General features: G+C 53.5%; 1 protein-coding gene across 2 annotated transcripts in view; it reads right to left on the reverse strand.

Moving 5' to 3' along the window:
* Nucleotides 1-12,958, reverse strand: part of ATF6 (activating transcription factor 6) — an 88,839-nt gene that overhangs the window by 8,918 nt on the left and 66,963 nt on the right. For both annotated transcript variants that reach the window (XM_036273069.1, XM_036273068.1), the window contains exon 15: nucleotides 9,141-9,225. In XM_036273069.1, coding sequence (XP_036128962.1) covers nucleotides 9,141-9,225 — 85 coding nt within the window. The remainder of the gene's footprint in view (nucleotides 1-9,140; nucleotides 9,226-12,958) is intronic.

Here is a 12,958-nt window from a genome sequence, read left to right on the forward strand (position 1 = left end):
GACAGAGAACCACCCGGAACATGGTTCCTCGAGCGATGACTATTTCCTGCTGCGTCTTAGACTCTAGACCTACTTTCAAAGGATTTCCGATTACAACTTCAGACGTTTAAAAAACTTAGCAGAAAGTTCTGGAAAACAAAATTCCGCCTGAGTTAGGAGTAGGCTGCTCCAGAAAGCGGAAGGTCAGACGGACGACAGTGGAAACACGTGAGTCACGGGTGTGATACGTGCTGTGCCGCAGCGTACGGACACTCCCCACCGGTCACAGAGGGCGACACACATGTTCTGAACAGGCTGGCGAGCCGAGACAGTCCTCCCTGGAAGATGTGCAAACGCTGGTCGCCACGGAAACACGCCCAGCATCCTGACCCACAGGTAAAACGCAAACCGAACAGCCTTAGGACGCCACGGGCTGCTGGGGAGGGAGGCGCTGGGGACAGCTGCTGTGGAACTGTGTTTATTAGACGATTCGTGTTATTTATTTCAGAGGCACAACTTGCTACCTTTTCCATCACTGAATCAACTGAATCGAAACAGGAAAACAGCTGACCAGTGGATACAGAGTATCCTCAAAATTCTCCACTTAACAAATGTGAAGAATCTCGTATTTCATATGGAGATAAAACTATTTTTGAAAGAAACATAACATTCGAATTCATTATCGTAAATGCAATTTAATCTGCAAATGTTCAATATGGTATGTTATGGCTAAAATCTACTTGAGGCATAGATTACTGAAACAGGAACCTAAGAGGCCTCTCCTGAAAACAGAAGCCAAGAGCAACAATGACAAATCCGCTGAGCATTTCCCCCGCTGCAGCCCAACGCCTCGCCTCGCCGCGTGGGAAAATGCCATTGTTTAAAAACACACAGCTGTGTGGGCGGCGGGGCCTCGGCTCTCTGGGTTCGTGGACGTTTACTGTCATCAGAACCTAAGCTCATGATTTATCTTCTTTCCAAAACACACAGTTTCAGGAGAGACGTGAGTTGCCAGCCTGTCGTGCAGGAGTTACAGAATTTACAGCCGACGGGAGGCTGTGACGGTCGCCAGGCTCCACCTGCTCATTTGAGAACGAGGACACTCGCTGAAGTCCTGTTCTCAGGTGCTGAGCGGACCCTCTCCAGAGGGGACGGCTCCTGCATCCCCCAGCGCACCCGTTCTTGGGCCCTCCCTCTCCGCTGAGCCCGCCAGGGGCTTTGGGGAGACGAGGGCTTCCCTTGTCTCAGTGACGTGCAGACACACTCGCGTGCTCCTCCTCTTCCTCCTCTTCCTCCTCCTCGGCGGTTCCTTCTCACCACCTGTGTTTAACCTCCCCCATCATCCAAAATGCTGCGGACAGAGGTCTGGGCCCCCTGGCGTCCAACTATCCTCCTCGGTCTGGAGATCTCCCCCTGCGGGAGGGCTGACCTGCAACCCCGTGTGAGAAGCTGTGGGGTAACAGAGACCACGGGCATGGGCTCCCGAGACCGTGGCCCTTCCCTGAGGGACAGGAGCCCCCGGAGCCCTCTTGTGCTAAGGAGGGGACTCGGGTGGCTCCTGGACGGGCTGTCCCCTGAAAGACCAGGCCTGACCAGAAGCTTGGACTCTGGCCCCTCCCATTCTCTCGGGAGGGGAAGGGGCTGAAGGTGGAGCTGGTGACCGAGGTTGCCCATGTGGCCCCAGAGAACCCTAAGGTGTGGGCTTCAGAGGACTTCCAGGTGGGTGGACGAATCCAGGTGCTGGGAGGGTGACGTCCCCAACTCTACTGGGACAGAGGCTCCTGCGCCCCCCGGACCCCCTCACCCGCGGTCCCGTGCCCTTCATCACGTCCTTCACGAGTGGAGATGTCAGTGTCTCCCGAGCTCTGTGAGCCACCCCAGCAAACTGATCGCCCCTCAGGAGGCGACGGCGTGAGACCGGACCTGTGGTGACAGCATGCACCAAGCAGAGAGCGTGATGGTGGCCAGGCGGTGAGACTGAGCCCCCGTGGGGTCGGACGCTGTCTCCAGGAGTCAGACCTGAGCTGTAGGGCCCACTGGCGTCACAGAACCACCTGGTGAGGGGACAACCCCACGCTGGGCACCCAGCACGCTGTGCGTCTGGTGTGAGCACAGGGACCACGGGGGGGGGGGGCAGTTCCTGGGCTGCACTTCCCCGGCGGGCATGCGACCAGGGCGCTGGGCGCTGAGGTCCACCCTGAGGAGCCAGGGCTGTGGAGGCGCCTCTGGGGGTGGCCCAGGCCGACAGCACCAGCACGGGCTCCGGGTGGCCTCCCCGTCTGTGGCTCTCCCGGAAATTCTGCTCAAGTTACCCAGGGTTCACTTCTGTTCCCTGAAACGGACACAGACCGCTTAAAGCCGACCACTAGGACTGTGCAGAGTCACCTGGGGCGGGGGCGGGGGCGGGGTGAGCACCGCTTCACATTGGACAGATGGCTCAGCTCCTGAGATGCGTCCGGCACCCGGAGGTTCTCGTGGCCCCTGAGACGCGCCCGGCACCCGGAGGTTCTCATGGCTGTGGGCGGAAGCAGCACTACTGTCGGACCTGGGAGAAAAGGGCTCTCGGCCCCGTGCACAGACCCCTCCTCAACGCGAGGCAGCGCCCGCACACGCAGGGGGGCAGGCCCACCCCACCCACCACCTGATGAACTTCAAGCTCGGAGCTGAGTGTGGGGCTGTTTCCCTTCGAGAGCAGGTGGCCACGCCCACAGGAACGCAGGCAGTGAGCGCATCAGTGAGAAGACAGGCTGTTTATTTTCACTATTAAGTGACACGTTACATTTTGAGTGCGGAACTGACCTGTGGGCCTGGGACAGGCTGCGTAGGGAATGACTGACGTCTACTGACGAGAATGTAGAAAAGCTTCTGGGTCTCAAAATGCACGGAAGAGGAAGACAGTTTAGAACCGGGGTCCGCTGCGCATGGAGGGAATAGGTTCCCGTGAACCAGCGTCAGTCGGGAAGCAGGAGCTCGGAGCTCCCGGTCTGTCTCTTCCCATCTCACACGACCGTGGAGAGTGTCCGGCTCCCCGTGGATTTTCTGAACCAGCTTGTGAGCACGTCTCTCGGGCACGTCACTGCCGCTGCCACACTCTGTGCCTGGTGACAGAGGGCCGCGGGTCCGGGCACAAGCACGGCACTCCGCCCTCCGCACTGTCACCGTGGGCTGGAGACACTGGCAGGAGCCAGACTTGGGCTGCAGACACCAGACTGCAGGCCTGTTCAGAAGGCCCAGCTGTGGTTCTCGTCACCTCAGCTGTGATCAGGGTGACGCTGTGCAGCACCCAGAACGGCGGCCCCACGGAGGCTCAGGGCCTGGCCCTCAGCTTGCCCAGCAGCTCTCTGAACACAGACAAGCAAGACTGAAGTGGCTCAGTCTCTGACATACTGCCAGGTTCCCGATGTTCCAGAACACAAAGACACACGTCAAACAGAACAATCAGGTTCGGGACAGCCCACAGGAGGCTCGGACCAACTCTGTCCGCCTGAACAAGTGCTCAGCTCTAGTTGTTATTGGTGCCAGCGAAGCCATCTGTGTGAGCAGAGACAGATCCTTGCCACAGGAAGGAAGTGGAAGCGACCTCACAGGACGCCGGTGGGACCTGGGGACCTGGGGTCGGGCAGCGCAGTGAGCCCAGCCATCGGAAGCCCGCGGGTCCTACCTAGGCGGCGCACTGCGAGCCACGGAGTACTGGAGTCCGAGGAGCTTCCTGTAGGTTCAGCAGCTTGCCAGGAAGTCAGACACAAAATGGCAAACTGCTCAAGGGAAACGTCACCCATGGAAACTGCCAGTGAAACCCTGGCCGGTCTGGCTCAGCGGTTAGAGCGTCGGCCTGCGGTCCCGAGAGACCCGGGTTCGGTTCCCGCTAAGGGCAGGTACCTCGGTTGCAGTTTGTCCCCGGACCTGGCTGGTCGTGCAGGAGGCAGCCACTCGATGTGTCCCTTTCACGTCGATGTTTCTCTCTCTCTCTCCCTCTCTCTCTCCCATCCCACTCTACCTGAACAAAAAATGGAGAAATGTCCTCGGATGAGGATTAAAAAAAAAGGAAACTGCCAGTGAATCGTGAGCAACTACCCTTCTGGACAAGCGACCCGGAGCCGGGCCCTGCGGGGGGTCCAGCACTGTGGCTCTTGCTCCACCTTCCCAACCCCCCTCAGACCTGCTCCTGGTACAGGGTGCGGGGGAACTGCAGGAAGTGGGGGTAGCTGCACGTGCGGGAGGGGTCAAGGACACTGGACGGCCTTAAGGGACCGGAGGAAGAGAAAGCCAGAGAACGCGGGGTGAGCGGATGGCGGTGGTCTCAGAGTCCCATTCCGGCCCAGCGGCCAGCACCTCAGACTTCCCCTTGAAACGCCCTTGGACTGCTCCCTCCCCACCCCAGGCCTGTGCGGACTTCGGCTGTGGCCACGTCGCCAGCTCCCCTCTGCAGCTCCCATCTGCAGACCTCGGCCAGATCACCAGTCTCCTAACAAGGCTTCCACGGAGCCCTTTTGTTTACAGGCTGGAGTCACCTCCTTAGCCGGCTACGGACCTAAGCCGCCCAGCTGCATCCTGCGCGCCTGGTCTGTCTCTCCAGCAAGGGTCCTCTCCAGTCTGTCTCTCCAGCAAGGGTCCTCTCCAGGGTCTCCGCCCAGGCCCCCACTCGTTCTCAGTGCAGGGCAAACGGGGCTGCTCACCGCCCACTCACCATCAGTTCTGACCCTGCACCACGAGCACCAGGACTTACAACTGCCCATCACCTCACTGACCTCTCTTAAAGTCAATCAGCATGTTGTTTCTGGGTTAGAACTAACCCGTCACTGCGGGTCCCGGCCCAGCTGGTGACTCAGCATCGATGGGACTGTGAGCTGAAAGGTCTAAGAACAAAGGCAAACTTGACCCAAATTCTGAAGACGACCAGAGCCACACTCTGCCTTCCTCAGTGCCTCTTCTCCCAGGACGCTGCCAACGCAGCCCAGGAGCTCAGAGGACACCAGACCCATCTGAAGTCCCGCGTGTCCTGGTCAGTCGGTGTTGACACAGTGCATTTGCCGTGTGTCTGCCTGAGAGAAAATGTCTTTTCTCTGACGCCTAGTGTGACTCCTGCCCTTTCCTCAGTGGGGGTTCAGCCTGGGTGCCTCACTGCTGCTGTGCAGTGGCCGACACCTGACCACCGACGATTCTGCATGGAAGCTGAGCTGAGGGTCTGAGAGGAGGCTCCACTCACTCGCCTGCCTGGACGCAATCACACAGCGCTGAGACGGACACTACGTGAGGACACACTGCAAACCACCAGGACGGACAACCCGTGGCCAGCTCAGAACCTGCGAGAACCGCCCCCAAACAGAACCGCCCCCAACAGGGCCATTCCCACCACTTTCTCCAGGACGACACTCCTGTGGGAGGGATCACGGAGGCTGCCCATTCTCTGGTCATCACTCGGTCAGTCTGCTTCCCGCCCTTGCTATAGCCTCTCCACCTGAACACCTGTTGCATTGCTAGTAAGTTCTTCTCCATGATCTTCAAGGGAAATGCCTGGAGGTCAAGCATCTCACTGTGGCCTTGAAGTCACTGTTCACTGACCTGGGCCCTGAGTGCCCATGGGCAGAGTCGGCTAGTCTCCACATTGCTCCTCAGGTGACAGGGACTGCGTGCAAGGCCCGTGGCGGAGAGCCACAGAGCCAGAACCAAGCTGGTCCCGCCACGGGACGCATCTGCCTCGGCCTGCCCCTCCCCAAGGGAAGATCTCTACAAAGTAGTTACCATCTAAAAATCTCTTCTATGTTCTATTTTGCTGAATTATCTATCAAAACTGAAAGGAAATGAGCAGTTTCACAACAACATAAGAGGAAATAATTTAAAAGTAGGAAATGCTGACGTTAGTGCAGAAACTTCCAGGTCCTTTTTTAAAAATAGCACGTTTACTTCATCATCACTGCTACGCCAGCCGGTCCAATCTTTTTTTAAAAAGCCTTGTTAAAGTGTAACCAGCACTTTATTCTACTTCAATAAATCTTTGGTGTGAAGGCTCCTCAGACAATAAAATCCTGGCAGCTCACTAGCCTGTTCTCAGCCGCTTACGACACAGAAGAAAGGAGAGAATAACGAGATGCGGGATGAAGAACATGAGTCAGAACATGACTGGAGAACAGGGTGGGCGGCGTTAGTCTCTCAGCCACATCCCACTCGCTGTAGCTATTTCTTTTTCTTCTTCTTTTTTTGTTATCCTCACCCGAGGACATTTTTCCATTTCTTGTTCAGATAGGCTGGGAGGGAGAGAGAGGAAGAGAGAGAGAGAAACATCGACGTGAAAGGGACACATCGAGTGGTTGCCACCCACACGACCAACCAGGGCCAGGGACAAACTGCAACCGAGGTACATGCCCTTAGCAAGAACCGAACCCGGGTCTCTCTGGACCACAGGCCGACGCTCTAACCGCTGAGCCAAACCAGCCAGGGCTGTAGGTCAACTTTTTACATGTATTTTCCTTTAAGAGCAATTGTTGAAAAGGACATGAATAGCTTCAGTTCTTTTCACTGTGAATCCCAAACCTCAACAACATGGTGAAAGACGGCCTAGCACACATTTAATTACATTTTAGAAGATTAGACTGGACTGTGCTGCCAACTGTTTTTAATCATAAAAAGAATTAAAGTTGTAATATCTTTCAAGTGACCATAAAGCAATGACCAAATAACATTTACCTTACTCATCCTGTCCATCCACAAATATGTGCCCGTCAGATTCAGACCGTGTACTGCACTGTTCTGAACTATATTACACCATGCCACACCGTGCCACACCACATCTCACTATTATACTGTACTGCACCACATTACACGATTGCACTGTACTGCACCGTACTGTCCTGCACTGCTCCGTATTACACCATTACACTGTATTACGCCGTAGTGCACTGTAATGCACTGTATTACCCTGCACCGTATTACACTGTACTTAACTGTATTAGACTATTACACTGTATCACACTGCTCTCCATGAACTGGCATAGCCTGTACCACAGGGACACAGTTTTACAAAATCTATCTTAAAAACCTGTAACATTTGCACATCTTTCTTAATACAAAAATAACAACATAACTAATCGGATCAGAACACATCTTACACAGTGTGTTTAAACCCTGGCTCTCTGCTGAACAGTGGCTGTGTAGACAGTACAAGTCACTCTGAGCTTTGGAGTCTCATCTGCAAGCGGAGGGAATCCTCGCTGGCGGCCGAGCTCACCAGCACTGCGGGGTGAGGGGCTGGCCCTGCTGTGCTTCCACAGCCGCTCTGGTCCCGTGTGCAGAGCCCATGGAGCCCGGGGCTGGTGAGAAGCTGTGCCAGGACGCAGGAGGAGCAGACGAGCCCACCTGGTGCCCTGGGGCCCACAGACCACGTGTCTCGGAGAGGACCAGCACTGCCCTGCAGGGCACGACACACCTCTGCAGTAATGGAACGTCCGCATCACGGCGCGAGTGGTGCTTCCACAACTGCTCGTGTCGAGACTCACTAGACTGTACACATAAGACTGAGCTTTACTGTGTGTGTCACACCTCCATACTGATTTCTAAAGCACATATCTGTCCCGAAAGACAAGGGCGGGGCATCTGGGCGCAGGACACTGCCGAGGCGGGGCAAGTGGAGGCACTGCAGGGTCCGGCTGGATTTAGAGTCCCTCCCCCAATCCACAGAGTATTTGGAACCCACGTGGAAGCTGGAACATGGACCACGTTGACTCTGCAAGCTGTGCAAATCAATGCTAAGCATTTTAATGTGTGGCCACGTCACTGTGCGTCTGTAGGAAAACATCCATCTTTTAGGAGACACATATTCACGTATTTATGGCGTCAGGTGTCAGAATGTCTGCACCTTACTCTCACATGGTTCAGAAAATACATGAGTGTAGACAGATGAACAGATAAAGGTGAAGAAAATAGGGGAATGTTAACAAGGGTGAAGTTCAGGTGAAGGGTCTCCAGATACTTGTGGTATCATCTTTCAACTGTTCTGTCAATTTGAAAGTCAAAGATAAATTTGGAGCACGGAAAGGAAGGGGGACTAGTCAACCATGTCAACCCACTGAGACATGGCCTCTGGCTTTGGCAGGAGCCTGGCTGTTGGCGACCCTTTGGGAAGAGCACTTCGGGGATGAGGGTTAAAAGCCAGAGAGGAGCAGGCAGGAGGGAAGCAAGCGCAGGGATGCGGACAAGCAACCCTGAGGTGCGGCTGTGGTGCGCGGGGAGGAAGGCAGGCGGGGCCGGTGTCCCCACAGCAGAGGTGGTGGTGAGGGAGGCCGGACATCCCCGCAGAGAGGGAGCCCCTCCTGAGGACAGAGGGCAGTCTGGGGGCAGAGACTGAAGCTGGGAGGGGCCGGGATCCTGGGTCCACAGGAAGGAGTCCCCTGAGGACGGGGATGAGGACGATAGTGACGACGGTCCCTCAGCCCCTGGCCTGCGAACAGAGTGACTACAAATCGGCTCTTGAGGTGCAGTCTGGGAGTCGTACACCATCTATGTCGCTCAGAAACTGCCCGGAGTCCCTGGAGCCCATGCACACGCCCTCACCACCCTCTTCTTCCCGGCAAACCAGAGGCCGGCCGCGGGGTCACGGGGCCGCAGCGGGGCCGCTGTGGGCCTTTCCACTCGACAAATGAAAGAGAACACATGTTCCTTTTTCAGATACAGTAACTTAAAAAGTCACTTTTAATTTTTTAATTTTTTTTTGAGGACTGTTTTGTTTTATTTATTTTTGGTTATTCCTCACCCAACGATACTCTTCCATTGAATTTTAGATAGAGTGGAGGAGAGGGAAGGGGAGGGAAGGAGAGAGAGAAATATTGATGTGGGAGAGACACATCAATTGTTTGCCTCCCACACAACCCTGACTGGGGCCGGGGATCAAACCTGCAACCCAGGTACGTGCCCCTGACCGGGACTCAGACCCACGACCCTTCAGTCTGCAGGCTGACCCTCTAACCACTGAGCCATATCGGTCAGAGCTAAATCCTTTAATTTTTAAAAAGAGTATGATCATTCTAAAATAGTATTTTTTAAAACGGTGAGAAATATTTCAAAATTAACGTATGAATATATACCTGACCAACCGAACCTTTCAAATGTCGTTCGTTAACCAGAGCATCTCAGTTAAACGCGCTCGTCGGAAACGGAATCCGCCTTACCGTTGACGTTCACTGCCGGCAGCACGATCGACATCTTCGGCCTCGTGGTCTTGTTGTGGGTGGTCGCTGGCAGCAGCAGGTGGTCCTGAGACGAACAAAGAACAGCCTGTTAGGTGAAGATCGGCGGAGCCCTGTGACAGGCCAGACTCAGGGGTCTATGATGCCAACATCCAGGGGGATCGGAAGAGATGACTGCTTTTCTTTGAACTTTGCCCAGGGTTGATAAACTACCGACCCTCTCACGACGGCTTCATTCAGTATGCAATGAACAGAGACCACGAGAACCCGGAACACACTAGGCTCTGGGGCCTTGGATGCTGCGGGGCACCAGAGAGGGTGCTGGTCACGTGGTTACAACCGAGCTTTTTAATTGTGGCTCAGCCATGAAATAGCTCCTGATCTGGGTCTGTCTCCAGTCCTGAGAAATGAAGGCTAGACTAGAGAAATGTCACAAGACAATGAAGCTCTCTATCCAATACAGTCATTTCCAAACTTGTTTTTGAAGAACAGAAACATTTTCCCCAGAAAAATTTCTGATCCCAAATTGTCATGATACACACTTGAGACGAAGTAGGGCCAGGGCTGGCGGCGCCGGCCCCCTGCCCCTGCCCTGCCCCACAGGAGCGGCCGCAGCACTACATGCTTTCCGTGAGCAACGGGCCCACACGGACTAGCGGAGATGTCTAGTTCTTGCTCTCAAGAAGCACACAGTTCAGTGGAGAGTTCTGAAAGGACAGACGCATGTCGAGCCCAATCAGATGGAACCCTGCCACTTGTGATGCCCTCTGGGTGGGCAGAGCACGGAGGTCTCTGGGGCCAACCACACAGACACGAACACCAGGAACCAGCCAAGAGGAGCGTGGCTTCTAGAAGGGAGGCGAGTGGTCCGGAAAAGGGATGTTCCTCTGCAGGTATCCAGGTTGACGATGACGTGTGGCTTGGATATTAACTGCTGTTATCAATAACTCCTTCTTCCTAGCACCAACAGGCATTGTCACAGGAAAAAATAAAAGATGAACGCGTACACCAGTGCCCCCCTTCGAGGCGGGAACCGGACTGCAGCCCTCTTGCGTCCTTGTCCCTCTGCTCACCGGCCTCGTCACTCGCCCACACTCTGGAGCGGACTCAGCAGGAGGCAGGCTGACAGCCGAGAGCTATGGTTCAGTGCAGCTCAAGATCAGTGCGACTGAAACACAATGTCAGCAAAACTGAGGAAAAATCTAGAATGTGGGCAACAAACTGAAATCAGTGGACATGATCAGAACTGTAGGGGAACATTTCCAGTAACTGTGAGCTTTGTCTAATTTGAGGCAACATTTCCCAGGGAGCATGTTTTTTTAAAGCGGGGGAGGGGACGAGTGAAGCTGCCCTGGGAATTCTGGGACTGCAGAAAGGGAGCCTTTTTTTTTTAAACGCATTGTTAGACACAAAGATCATAAATTTCTGAGAGTAAGATAACATAGTATAGCCAAGAAAAAACAAAACTTGCTGATCTTCGTGCCATGAAACCTACAAACCCTATAATTAAAATATTGCTTCAGGGTCCCCAAAATTGAATGAAAAAACAAACCAACAAACTTGCAAGCCCCAAATTAAGGTTATTGGAAAAACAAACACGCTGAGATGCCACAATCATCGGCTAAGGTCAGGCTCAGACTGAACTGATTTCCTGCTGCAACCTGGATGCCATCCTAAGCCTTGTTTTTAAACTTCATTTTCTGAACATTTTCCTACTTTCTCTCTTCACTGAATTTCACAGTTACTTTTGCAGCAGAAAGTCAAAAAGACCACATTATTATTTATGAAAAAGAAGAATAACTTGCCAACTGTGTAAAAATTATTACACTTGACCTGCCTTACCTCTGATTCCCAAAGGCTTGCAGACGGGGCACCCGTAACGGAGAGTGCTCATTTGCCAAGGGGCCTGAAGACTGGCAGGCTGCAGACCTGACCGGTCTGATCTCACGTCAGAGGTAGTGTGCACACACGCATGCACGCGCACATACACACACGCGCACACACACACGTGCGCACATACACGCACGCACGTGCACATATGTGCATGCGCATACACACGTGCACACACACGCGCACACCTGCTTTACTACTGAACATCCACTTCTACTTCCTGAAACTAAATGTTCTTCGCCACAACCGTGCATCTTGAGCCATTTCTCTCCACCGTGTTCACCTCACTCCTTTTCAGGGTGTCGCGGATTCTCTCAGCAGCATCTCCAGAACAGAGGCGCCTACAGAAACTCACCAGCTTCTCACCACGCCCTCGAGCCACTGCGCAGCGGCCTGCCTGCATTCAGCTCGGTGCTATGGGGGTAGCTGTCCAAGACCACAAGTCTAGGTGTTCATCCTGGGGAGGCAGCACTAACTGTGCCCCAATCTGCTCTCCTTTCCAGGTTTAGTGGGGCACAAAGCCACCCAGAACACAGACCACATTCCCAGCCTCAATCTAGGGCCACACACTCGAGCTCTGGCCAATGAGCTGCAGGAGAAAGGGTGGTGAGGATGGGAGGCAGCCCCCAGGACATACCCTGCAGCTGGAATGCAGACACAACTGCTAGAGCCAGGCAGCCCTTTGCACCTAAAGAGGAAGCTGCCGTCTGAGGGTCACAGGGCAGCAAGACAGAAGGAACAAGGCATCCTGGTGACCAAGGAGCTGCCACAAGCTCTCCGGAACGGACACGACAGAGAAACAGAATTCTAGTTTGTCTAGGCCACTATTGTTTTGGGTTTTCTGTCACTCATAGCTAAACCTAAAGCTAATTACTAGTTATATTAAAAATCTGTGAAACAATACTCAAGTTATTTAGTCAAGAGGGATCGCAATAAGGGTTCATCAGAGATAACATTACTCTTTTTTATCAGCATAAAAATATCCATTATTTAGCCTTCTTGATATACTTTCCCCCTATTTTTATTTATTTATTAAAGAACCTGCAGAGGACATTAAATCCTGGAAAAGTAGAGAGATGATCTGATGAATTTGAACAAAACTCTTAGCTTCCTATTAAGTCAGTTAAAAGAATCCAGCTGCAACAAAGGGAAGCTACTTAAAAAGAAAAAGAAGAGAAAGATGTTGCCATAGAAATGAATACAATACACTCTGGCACTGTCACTCGGAAATGTGCTGCTAATTTTAAGCTGTCTTCACACGGAGCCCGCAGAGCCTCTGCAAGACGGAGGGACCTCTGCAGGGCGGAGGGACCTCTGCAGGACGGAGGGACCTCTGCAGGGCGGAGGGACCGCGGGTCTCTGCAGGCAGGGATCATGTGGACACAGTGTGTCACTCACTCCCTGGAGTCAGAGAAACGCTGGTGGAAACACCCAGAACATTTCACCATGAGGATCAAGTATCAGCTTTCCGATGTTATGCAATGTCGTGCGTGAGAAAAGTATGCTATTTTCATACAGTTCTACCAGTTCCCTCTTCCAGACACGTTGTGAGAAAAAGACAAACCATCAGAGTATAACCCAGCATCCAAGGTCACTTCTTCTCTTCCTGGAGACTCACTTACCAAAGACCCACACCTTGCTCAGCTGGAGGCCAGGGTGGGAATTCACAAGAAAACTAAGGTCCTGCAAAGTGCTTTCAAGTGTGGACTGTGGGTTCTCCATGTCCAGGCGAGTAGAAGCTGACCTCATGTCGGCCGGTTTGCTAGACTAGACCCTCCTGCCCCTAAAACTGACTGACCGACGCCCACAGCAGACTGAACCTTCATGACTAGTTGGTTTGTGTTTTTCCCCAAAACTACTTTTGCCATTTGTCAGTGTAATTGTGCAATTTAATGATATATTACATAAGC

Source organism: Molossus molossus, unplaced genomic scaffold (genome assembly GCF_014108415.1).
Source record: "Molossus molossus isolate mMolMol1 unplaced genomic scaffold, mMolMol1.p scaffold_m16_p_20, whole genome shotgun sequence".
Classification (NCBI taxonomy): Eukaryota; Metazoa; Chordata; class Mammalia; order Chiroptera; family Molossidae; genus Molossus; species Molossus molossus.